This window comes from Electrophorus electricus, chromosome 8 (genome assembly GCF_013358815.1).
Source record: "Electrophorus electricus isolate fEleEle1 chromosome 8, fEleEle1.pri, whole genome shotgun sequence".
In the NCBI taxonomy this organism is placed as follows: Eukaryota; Metazoa; Chordata; class Actinopteri; order Gymnotiformes; family Gymnotidae; genus Electrophorus; species Electrophorus electricus.
Genome location: NC_049542.1, coordinates 9,370,177 through 9,382,756, shown reverse-complemented (window position 1 = coordinate 9,382,756; position 12,580 = coordinate 9,370,177). Strand labels below are relative to the sequence as shown.

The window sequence follows — 12,580 nt, the reverse complement described above, 5'->3', positions numbered from 1 at the left end:
GATTTAGCTGCATAGTTATTAAGCTTTAATGCATTCTGTACAATTATGTCAGCTGGCATGTGGCATGATCTTGGGTACACTTTGCCACTCATCAGAAGGGCTTCATGAGTTCAACTGAGTGCAGAGATACAAAAGCCAAAATGTATATGGCTTTTACAGTGTCCACAGAGTGTACTTGCAGTCAGAGCTGCAATGTTTGTGGATGGTTTTGTGCAAGTCCCAACTACTGCACAGACTTGGCAAAGAGATGAAACTGATTATAAATATTTAGAACACACAGTCCAATTTGTGTATGGTGGTCATAGTGACAAGATTCAGGAAGGCCTATCTAAACAGGACTAAACAGGACAACTAGGAGGTGTGACTGTCCTAACTATTTTCAGCCACTTCTAGATTCTCATTGGGTCTTAAACACTAACAACATAGTTATTCCACTACTGGGGGGCTTATTCCACTACTACTATTCCACTATTCCACTACTGAAGCAGATGGGCTACAGCAACAGAAGACCATACCGGGTGCCGCTTGCATCAGCTAAGAACAGGCAACTAAGCTACCATTTTCTAGGGCTTAACAAAATTGGACAGTAGGAGACTAAAAAAATCATCTCAGTTTCTGCTGTGATATTCAGATGGTAGGGTCAGAATTTGGTGTAAAACATCAAAACATGTATCTATCCTGTCTTGTATCAACTGTTCAGGCTGCTGTTGCTGGACTATTAGTGTGGGGGATATGTTCTTGGCACACTTTGGGCCCCTTAGTACCAACTGACCATTGTTTAAATGCCACAGTCTACTTGTGTATTGTTGCTGACCATGCACATCCCTTTATGACCACTGTGGACACATCTTATGATGGATAATTTCATCAGGATAATGTACTATGACATTTCAAATAATTTCAAACTGGTTTCTTAAACATGACAGTAGTTCACTGTACTAAAATGGCCTCAACAATCACCAGATCTCAATCCAATAGTGCACCTTTGGGATGTGGTGGAATGGGAGATTCACGTCATGGATGTGCAGCTGATAAAGCTGCAGCAACTGTGTGTGTGTGTGTGTGTGTGTGTGTGTGTGTGTGTGTATATATATATATATATATATAGTAAAAGTAAAATATAATAAACAAACTTGAAGACTGCTTACACAAAGATGATTAGGATATCCGGACCCATAAAAAAAAAAAGCAAGAATCCATCATAAATTCTATAATTTCCATGCTTTTCAGTTTAGGAATATTGCTGTTTAGTTTTTAAAAGCTAGATAAATTCAATGATTGATTTCACAGCTAGATGTGTTGCAGCTTGGGTGGGTGTGTGCGTGTGGCATGTTTTGTTTAAAAATAACACCACCACATGTTGTTTCTGTCTTAAAATGGGATAATTGTGTGTTGCCTATGAATTGATGCGGAAAAGATTATATCCCTGTGTCTTTGTGTAAGGGTGTTTCCTTGAGTGTATGGGTGTTTTCAACTGTAGAATAATGTGAAAGGCCATAAAATTACCACTGGAAGACATTTTAAAGGCTTTAAAAAAGTGATGCCTTTAAATGCTTTTAGTATATCATAGATAATGTGATTAACACACAGAAACGTTTTGTTGTGTCAAAATCAAAACTGTTTTCTACTCTTGTAAACATTTTTTCTGCGATCTTAAATGGAATGCAATAATCTGTTAATTATTTTGCTTACTGCCCTAGTCAAGTGGTCACCCGAGCAAAGAACAAGATCCATAAATAAACATAAACATCTGTTTTGGCTGATTGTAAATATTGAATATGTTTCCTAGGTATTTATTACAAAACATATCAGTCAGGTGTACTGATAACATGCACTTGTGGTCTTTGCAGGAAGTCCATTTTGTATCTTGCATCTTCTCACAAATTACACAGTTTGATCAAGATCTGGGCAGTGATGTCAAAATATCAGAGTTAAAGTAGCTCTACTTGTACAGCTTTTTTGGCTTGAATGAAGTATAAAGTCTTTTATGTTTTTGTAGACATGTTTGGATCTAGCTATATTCCTATACTTGATGCTGATGCGCCATGTGAAATGGTTCTTAGGCTATGGTTTAATGCTTGTCCAACATTGGTCCTTCAGTGGCCAGTGCCAATATTTGGAGAGCAGGAATTTAAAAAAATAAAGAAATATAATTAGGCACAAAATTGCTGAACTTAAATGAACATTCATTTTACACTGTTACTGTCTGTATTGTCGTTTGCTTCATTAGATCTGCACTCTGGAGTACAATTATTTTAAATCAAAAATATATTAACTAAATACATTTCTATAGGTAAACAAAGAAACTTTCTAAAAAGGCTTTGGGTAATGCCATAAAAACAAGGTATTTAAATGGAATTTAATAGGTCCAATTAATTGTCCAACCGATTAATCCGCTGACCTCTACTAGAATTATAATGCTATAGATATTGTATGACACGGTATATAGATATAGTGCTATAGATATTGTATGACATGGTATTTTACTATCAAGTTGAAATACATTGAAATTTATATACATCAATACAGCTGTAAAAATGTTGATGTAATATGTAATATTCTTCTGTGCATAGAAAAGAGTCACTGGTGTTTATTGAGCTTAATCCCCACAAAACATCCAGTACTGTAAATCCATCAAATGAGTTGATCCTATCCTGCAGTGAAACCCTGTGAAAATGTCAATAGGAGTGGTACACTGAGAAACCAATCCTCTGCTTTTAGTTCACAATAACATAATATAGAAAAAAGACTAGAATATAGAAGTAAAAGGAAAATTTTTTTTTCCCACAAATGCATAACATTTTTGCTTGGAGCATCTTACTACATCCTTCCAACCTCACGCAACCTTGAACAGGGGTTAGGTGAAGATTCTAGTTTAAATTGTGTGTAGGGAATGGCACGCTCAAGCATATTTTTTCAGCACGGGACATTTATTTGTTGCAGGGATGATATACATGGATAAATAATCAGGGGACTAGTGTGTTAGCCTTTTTATTTGATAATGAATGCTCAGATGTTAATGACTTGTGTAGAACTGATTACAAAGAAAGTGGTTAGGTTTGTGAGGGGCAGTGTACTGGAGAGTGAAAGCAGTCTATAAATATTGGTCGATGGGTTGAAGCAAGAGACTGGACATTTGTAGCAGATATGTAAAAAAACTACAGGTCTCACTGTGTACTGCCTTAACTACACCAATGCTGTACACAGTGTTGCACTCTGAAAGTAAAAGGATGGTTTATTTTATAGTATTAACAATTCCATTTAAGGATGAAGATGATAAATCTTTTGAAAGAAAGAAGCTGAAAATGCAGATTTGGCTGAGGTGGGAGAATGTGGGTGGCAGGCATATATAAGACCAGTAGGTGTTGGGGAGATTTGAATCTACATCTGCCACATCTTTGCTTGTGCAGTTTTGTTTTAGAGGCTTTAAAATAAAGGTAGCTGCGAAGGAGTTATTGGAAGTAGCTGAAAGGGCTAGTCAGTGGATGTGGATGAGGAGAGAACAGGCTAGCTGGGGAGCTATATTATAAAGGTATAATGACTGACATGTTCGGTGTCTCAGGTACATGGAGGACTGAGCAGTTGTGTGAGTTGTTGTGTTGTCATTGTGTAATATGGTAGATCCAGATGGATCCAGTGGCACTGAGCATGTAATAACGGTCCTAGTGGTGCTGGGTATGCCCTAAGTTAACCAGCAGGCCAGTGTGGCTATGTGGTGTTGGGGAATGCACGTAGGTAAAATCCATGTGGACCTGGACGCAATGAGCACATATTGGGCCTGGGTACAGCATTAGTCACCAGGGAGGCCAATTTGGCTTTACATTTAAAGAGGTGTGCATGGTTGATTTAAAAGTGAGCTTTGAGGGTGGTGGGGCTGGGATGCCAGAGCTCACTGCTGAGTCACCTGGAGGTGCTGTGGGCTTAATTCAGTAAGATGCCAATGAAGGGAGGTGTTTACCTGAAGAGCTTGAGGTGATGTGGTTTCTGAATGAGTGGGCTCGGCCCTACATAAAGCACTAATGATTTGGTGCAAGATGTTTGACATCTTTTATATTGTGAACAATTACAGTATCATATTAAATAATGAATTAAAAGTAATTTATAAACTCAAAGTCAGGATCTGTAGTTCATTTTAATGTATGTAGGACTATAATGAGGCTTGTGTATTTGTGGTCATTGATTTGACATGCATTTCTTGTTTGCTTATTTTGACAGTTTTTCCAAACCACCACTAATAGTAATATCTCTAGATGGCTTCAGAGCAGAGTACTTGAAAGCCTATGGCAGCCTGCTTCCAGCCATCACCAAATTAAGTATGTATCAGTAACTGTCTGGACTGAAATAGTTATACCTAGTTCTAGACTAGTTTGTTCTGCCAGTGCTCCATTTTAAAATCTTATTTATTATTGTTTGAGATGAGGCTTAGCCTGTACACAGAAACATATAACTGTAATTCTTGATACCAAGTATAAATTATAACTTTTTTTTAGTATTTTCAAGAATACTTGAACTTTATTGTAAGATTTCTCTGAAATTCATTTAGCTTTTCCTCAGAAAATAATGGCTTTGTTTATTAAGTTTCAGAAATTTTACAAGAATAAATAAGTATCTTGTATATGTTTATATTTTCAGGAGATTGTGGAACATCTACAACATACATGCGTCCTGTCTATCCTACCAAGACCTTCCCCAATCATTACACCATTGTCACAGTAAGTACAGTTTGAATATGGTTTAGATCTATCCACATTTTGGAATAGTGTTTTTACTCACACAACATATAGGTATAATATAACAAATTTTGGTTCACATTTGTTATTTCTGGATATAGCAATGTTGCAATCTTTAAATATGATTGTGGTAAACATGGTTAAATGTAGTTTGTAGGGATGCACAAACCTTTGCCTTCTTTTGTAGAATGACATAGCCTGTCAGAGGTCTTCCAGAGATAAAACCAGAGTTTTATCTTATTCATGAGCATTATCTTGCCTCTAAGATCAGGCCAGGCATTTATCAAAATGCAATGTTTACCCTGGCTAGGTAGTGAGGAAGCAAGCTTGTATAACATAAACTCCTTCCAGAACTCTTTTAAGTACAGATCAAACAGAGTTTAAGTAAGTAGGGTATGGGGCATCGAAGATTTTAACAAATGGTGGGTCATTAAACCAATTACCATTCAATATTCCCTAGACTGTTAGGAACAGACTCTGTTATAGGGTCCATTCTGGTTAATTGCTGCAGTTTACCTCATAATGAAATCTTTGTCAAGTACATGGTGAATCACATTGGGCCAGGCAGTTTCAGTGGGTTCATGATTAAGTAAAAATGGTAACACCTGTATGAACTGGACCAAAGCTGACAAGCAGTTAGAGTTTAAAAGGTGATATGAATCATCAATCACTGGCATCCGTCTACCTTGAGAGGCAGTATGGTATGGCAGTTTCCTCCACTCTGATTGCATGGCTAGAGGGTGGTCAGTCTCTGCTTTTTTGGTGTCTGTTTTCTCCCTCATTATAGATGACACAATCATCTGTATTAGTTTCCCATCTTCCATCTTGTTTCCCTTTTCTTGAAGTGTGTCGCCCCAAGTTTGAGATCTTGTTAGGAGGTCTCTATAAAGGAGGTGTTTTGGGATATGCCTGTCTGTCACCTAGTGGATGTTGAAACAGTAGATGCATGGAAACCTCTTGGCATTGGTACCACAATAAGGGTGAATCTGTCTTGCCAATGAATGCTGAGAATGTGCCACAAGCAGTGAAGTTGAAACTCTGGTTGTTTCCCTTGTCTTGCATATGATGTCTACCATTCAAAAACCTAGAAGAAAGTGTTATGGACATCTTAGCTTTCACTTTTGTGTTTTTCAGTTACTTGTTTACTGGGCCATACTTACTTTCTCATAGTCTGGACATGACTACAGATGCTTTGGGGGTGTTCTTCGCTGTATTACCATTAAGTGATGGGCAGCTAGTGTGGTGGTTCCCACCCACATCTTGATGCTGAATACATCTATATCTTGACCCATGATACTGTTGGACTGACAGCCCAATCTTCTAGCAGGTGCATGTGTATTTGTTCAATCCATACAATTTAAGAGAACATCGCAAAAATGGACACCAGACACCTGGACATTCAATCTAAAAACTGGATTTTCCAAGTGAAAATGAGATGGATGGCAACCTTTAACATAAGTCTGCTGAATTGTTTAAATCTGTGTAAGATACCTTGAGAAGGTACTTGGGCTTAAATGATTTGGCTAAGTTGGCTTCAGTATTCGTGAGAGCTGTGTTGGTGGTAGATTACATAAGGTTAAATGGATGTTCTGGTAACTATTTTCCATGGGCATTGTTAGGTCAGATTTAGGGTGTCTTTAGCCCCGCCCATCCACATGCATTATTAGTTTAACTCATCAATAGTTCTTATTCATTCTGTCTTGTTCAACTGTACCATCATGTCTTCTTATTCACAATATACTGAGAAAAAGGAGCACTTGGAGCTGGGAGAGGTGGAGCCCAGAAGCATGAACCACAATTCAAGTTTGAAAGATATAATGTTTGGGTGATCTGTTGCACTGATTGCTTTGCAAAAATCTCAACCTGTTTGTGTTGTGCTATGCATGAGATGGAATGTCTGTGTGTCAGAAAATGTTCTGGAAAACTGTGCAACTTCAACATGAAAGGAAAGAAAATATGTAATCTGAATGTCTATTACAATTGTCTGAACTGAAATTAACAGAGGAACCCTAATGATTGATTGGCTTTTGCATTAAACAATGCAGGCTGTAGGGGAGGTGTTAATGGATGGTCCTTTTTCATTTTTGCATTTCTCCTCAGGCACAGTTTTGTAATTTATGTACATCATTGCTATTCTAAACTGCTTGTCTTAGACAGTTTAGATAAAGTACTACAAAAGAATATATATATATTTTGTAAATAAATTGGTCAAGATGGGGGGAAAATAACTTCTAATAAGACTTTCCTCTTGCTATTTGGAAAATCTATACTTTAGTTTGACTTGGTTTGCTTTCAGGATTTCCAAAGACAGTTAGTATGATCATCATGTCAAGAGGAAAGCCTCATTAATAACTTTCTTTCTGGGTAGCACTATAATATCTAAGATATCATTAAAATAGATACTGAGCATTCAGTTCAATGGGATTACAAGGTGAACTAATGTGGGAACTAGTCTGGGAGGATAACATGCCAGAAGTGATATAATTGGTGTGGTAACAAAGCAATAACACATCAAGGTTCAAGTGCAGTTAGTACAAGACAAGTCTTAAATTAACCCTGTTGACTGTATTGATTCCAAAGGTCAGTATTAAATCCAGGATGTAGCTGCAGTAGTAAGTTGGCCTCATAAAATTTTAAGAGTCTAGTAAATGACGTTCTATGATCCTGACTACTACTACTAATAATTTATCATGACAACTTCAGATATACTTTTTTGGCCAAAGTTACTGGAAACTTTCTAAATAATATCTTCTTAAGGTCCCTGGTATTTTTCTAACTTCTCATTCCTTCCTTTGGATGTTTCCTTCACTTGCGATTGTCACTCAGTTACCATTCACTGAGTAGAATCCATGCCCTAAAAAACTGCTGTTGTTCTCTAATAAAGTGGCCATTCAGATTAGATATCATAGTTCGAGTAAAAAGTAGACTAACCGATACTGCATACCATGACATCCATACAGGACTGCCTTAAAATAGTACAAAATTAACATTAGTATAGACTTTTTTTCAGTATCACATTGGAAGGTGAGTTATGCTCGTCCCTAGAGAAACAAGACATCTGAAAAGTAGTCTGATGGGAATGATTTTTCTGAATAATTTAGTTATCTTGAATACCATGAAAAGATGGTGATGCAATGCCAATATTCAAATGCTTGTGTAAAGATTATGAAAGATTTAACATTTGAAATTATACAATCACTGATGTAGATTAACAAATATTCCAGAAAACACCATAAAGTCATAAGTAATATAAACTGCTTGTCTAGCACCTGGGATACTTCTGATTGTCCCCTCTCCATCCTATATTTTAAACAAACTGTAGACATTTAAACACAAAGATGTTGGCATTTATGGCATTTAAGATGATTCTAGCAAATGTTACAAAATACAGAAACACAGGTGCATTTGAATCAAACCTTCATTTATTATACTGGTTTAGATCACAACTGGCAAAATCAGGATTTTAGAAGGGTCATATTGCATCATATTGCATCATTCTCAGAGAAGTAATATAGTCTGTCTCTCAGTGGAGGTCAGTTTCTGGGAATGAGTAGAACAGCATGCTGGATGAAAGGCAGTGGTATTTAAAGTCCAAAACCTCTCATGTGTGTTTCTAAATTTTGTAATGTTTCACAGGAGGCCATTCTAATAATGTTACTTATGTACAACAAATAAGAGCTTTTTGCAACATTGCTTTTTTTTTTTTCTGAGTCAGTAAGAATGGCAAAGTTTTTCAACTGAGAAGCCCTCAAGGCCTTGTGTATTCAGATGTCTTGCAGCTAGAGCCTTTGGAAACAAATAGTAGTATTTCTGTTTTATCTAAATTGAATAGGAGGAAGTTGGCTTACCTCTAGAAGCCCTTGGAAACCAAGTAGTAGTACTTTTTTTTTTAATCTAAATTGAATAGGAGGAAACTACTCAGTAGTAGTTTCTTTGTAGAATATTATTAGTCCTTAATTTCCTTTTTTTATTGAGATAGTTCTTATGTTATTGGCCCATGCAACATGTTCAAAGTGTTTCACCTAGTCTGTGTGCTACTTAATTTATATTTCGATCAGTCTTATCGCTATAGTTATGGATCTTTGGTGGGTATCACTATTTTATCATTGTAGCATCTGGTATGCTTGTTTTGTAAGTAGGGCTCAGTGATATTGGGAAAAGCGATATTGCATTAGTTTAGGTTTGTGCAGTCCCTCTTGTGTTATTTGAAAACTATATATTAATAATGTTTCCACTCTATCATCACTCTAACAGTGAAAAGAGTGCATTTAGAATATGACATATTATGGCATGGAATATATATACAGTACTGATATGAAATATGCATCCAAATACACTGGTGAATCCTAGCTGTGACGTAGTAAAATGCTGGCAAGCATAATTTTGACTAAAGCTATTTATAACTGTTGGTTCATGTGATTCCCAGGATTCTTCTAAATCTGATCACATCAGGTCATATACATAATGCTGTTACACATACACAGACTGAAAAATGTAAACCTCCAGGAAGTCAATACACCCTTTAACAATGAAAGTTTCTTGTAGATTGGAGGACTGTATGGAGTAGTTAATGAACTCTGAGGAAATGTGTGATTGATCTTTTCTCTTTTTCTTCTTTTTTCAGGGTCTGTATCCAGAGTCACATGGAATTGTGGATAATACAATGTATGATGTTAGACTCAACGTCACCTTCAGTTTGAAAGGAAAGGAGAAGTTTAACCCCCTATGGTACCAGGGCGAACCAGTGAGTATGTGCCATTAAAAAACAGCAAATGCCAAAAAGTTAAAACTGCTGTATTAGGATGCTTCTTATACAAGCCTGTTAGAAAGATAAATAATATTTTTCTGTTGTTGTTGTCATAACATATTAGAGCCAACTTTATAGGCCAAAACATGTGTTTTCAACCATGGTTTCCATGGTTTCCTTTTCTAACCTTCATTACAAAACACAAAAGGGTTGCGGGAGAGCAGATTTTGGAGTGTGTGGTGTTGAGTCATTACCCTCATGTAAACCATCTTCCCATTTTTTACTTCAAAACAGTGATGTCCCCAGGGACTACACTGCAAATCAGTGCATGTGTGTGTATGTATGATCTATCTATCTATCTATCTATCTATCTATCTATCTATCTATCTATCTATCTATCTATCTATCTATCTATCTATATATATATATATAGAGAGAGAGAGAGAGAGAGAGAGAGTATAGAGTATACAGAATCCTTATGTACAGAAGGAATATATATATATATATTCCTTCTGTACATAAGTATTCTGTACACACACACACACACACACACACACGTGTGTGTGTGTGTGTGTGTATTTTTTTTAAGTTAAAGACTACTGACTTTGATATATTTTGTCTAACTGGTTCATATAAGATTTCTAATAAACACATTTGAGTGTGGTTAACAATTTGTTACACTAAACATCAAGTAAGCAACATCTGGGTGAATTGATTATAAGGAATATTGCAAATGAAGAGAATAATGAAACAGTATACAATTATTAAGTAATGGAAGCAAACATTCCAATTTGAAGATTATATTAAGATAGACATACATTACTGGTTGGTTGCCATTTGACATCTTAGGAGGTTAAAATAGCAAGTTTTTAATTTGTGATGCTGCAGGAAAAGAAATGTGTATATCTGTGAACATATCACTGTGGGATGAGAAAAGTTGGTTGTCCTGGTAAGTTTTGAGTCAGATGGAATTTAGCTCCTTGGGTATAAACAGACTGTTAGAGGGGTAATGCCTTCCCAATCTGTGGCTTTAGGATACCTACGAAGCCTCTGAAGAAGAAGAGGGAAGGTCAGCTGGTCAGCCAGCATGAAAAGCCATCAGCAAGGCTGCTTTGTTGCTAAGCACTGTGGGGCCAAAGGGGTCCTGGTTCCTGTCTGTGTGCCAGGGTTAAGAGAACACCCACTCTGACCAGATTCAAGTTTCATCCGAGGAATAAGTTGTAGTCTATCTTCAGTACATAGGTTATATGGCTTCTGTACATGTAAGACACCAAGGTGATTTAGTGTTAGGTTACAATTGTTATGAACTAACCCAGCTGTCATTCAGACATTGCTTTTTCATATGAGTGCTCAGAGAGCCATACTGAATCAAGACACAGTGGTCGTGTTCAGCAAGATGTTCTAAGCTTACTGAGGATGGACAGAATATGTGGGTGTGTGGGGATATGCATGGGTGTATATGTATAATAAAAAATGGAAGTGGTTTATGGTGGTGTACAAAGAGAAGTAAATGGATCTATGTGTTACTGACATAAATGACAAAAACATGTTGAATCAGATTACAAAACATTCAAGACAGGCTACGAAATGGGGGGGGATAGTTCTGCAAGAACAGCAAATAAATAGTGCTTCACATACTATATAACAGATATTTAGTCTAGTACATTGTTTTACTCTTACATGAGAGGGTTTTGTCTTTAGAGAGGATTTTATTCTTAGAGATAGCTTTCTAATTTTAACTTTGCGGCTTTTGATTAACTGTCACCACTTCTTACTGGTCAGAATACAAGCAACATCCCGCAACTACTTACCTGAAAATCTAGCTTTAATTTAGCATCTGAATAAACTCGAATAAACAAATCAGGATAAACTCTGATTTTAGGGTCATACTTTGTCAGTCAAGCATGTTTGCCCAGACAAGAGGTAAACTGTATACCGTTCACAAGTTAACACCTCTGTTTTTCTTGACTTCAATTTATTTGAAATCTTGAACTTTGCATGTATCTGCTGTAGGTGCATCAGACATATGCAAAATACAATTATGTGAAATCTTGGTTATTAGGTTTAAAAAGCGTATTTATAGGAAAATGTACACTAATCTACGCAGCAGAGAAGTTCATCTATACAGAGGGTAAGTTGGCAAAATGGTTGGCATTTTATCATTTTCTGTGGTAAAATGGCTGGCTCCTCACCCTCAGCAGTGTGTCTTATTTTTATGGCATTGCTGCTCATCATGAGATCTGTACACGTCTGCCTCTGTGCATCTCTGGAATGTCTCGCATGCCACACCAAATTTTAGTGACGTCACCAAGTGTTGCGTTCTCCCCTGATTTTGGTCGTCTAGGTGACGGGGAGACACAACGTATTGTGTGTGCATGAGACCAAACTGTTGTTTTGGCTGTTTAATGTGATCAGCACAAAATGAAAAAGGTCATGGGGTGGTACAAAGGGACTGGGTGCACTAGTAATGAAAGTAATGGGTGCCAAAGTAATGAAAGAAACAAAAGGTGACTACTCTGCCTGACCATCCATGTCTTCCCTATTAAAAATACAGGGCGCAACTTACTAACATGTAACATATAGGTTCGCTTGTTGTTACCTGTTCACACTAGGCTTTGGGAGAACGGATATGTGAGTACCAACAGTAAAGCAGTAACAAAGAAATGACTAGTGCTAAATCTATCAGCAAAGTCTTGTCAGTAATACTCATAACACTTCTGATCTCACAGCTAGGAATATATCTAAAACACTGTGGGCTGATAGGTGGTAACCTATAATAGCCTTGCCATAACACTCTTGATGCTATCGCAACCAAGAATCTAAAATGAGATGGTAACCTGCTTTCGTAACCTGCAAGACTTGCCATTAATACTTGAAATGAATATTAAATCACACACAAAAATCGCATGCACATATACAACCATTCTCTCAGTACCCCCCATCTGTCTTCTCTTGTTCTGCAGTCAACGGTGCTTATAGGCAAATGGTTATACTTCTTTTCAGGAAGTGATGCATCCTATTCGTGGATCTGGGTGTCCATCCTGTATGGTCAGAATACCAGTGTTGCCTGTAACCAATTTGGTTAAATGGTACCAGTGTCGCC

At 37.0% G+C, this 12,580-nt stretch overlaps 1 protein-coding gene across 2 annotated transcripts in view; it reads left to right on the top strand.

Annotated features, from left to right (window-relative positions):
• enpp1 (ectonucleotide pyrophosphatase/phosphodiesterase 1) overlaps positions 1-12,580 on the top strand; it is a 56,129-nt gene that overhangs the window by 18,692 nt on the left and 24,857 nt on the right. For both annotated transcript variants that reach the window (XM_027001161.2, XM_027001153.2), the window contains 3 exons: positions 4,216-4,313; positions 4,633-4,712; positions 9,355-9,474. In XM_027001161.2, the coding sequence (XP_026856962.2) occupies positions 4,216-4,313; positions 4,633-4,712; positions 9,355-9,474 (298 nt within the window). The remainder of the gene's footprint in view (positions 1-4,215; positions 4,314-4,632; positions 4,713-9,354; positions 9,475-12,580) is intronic.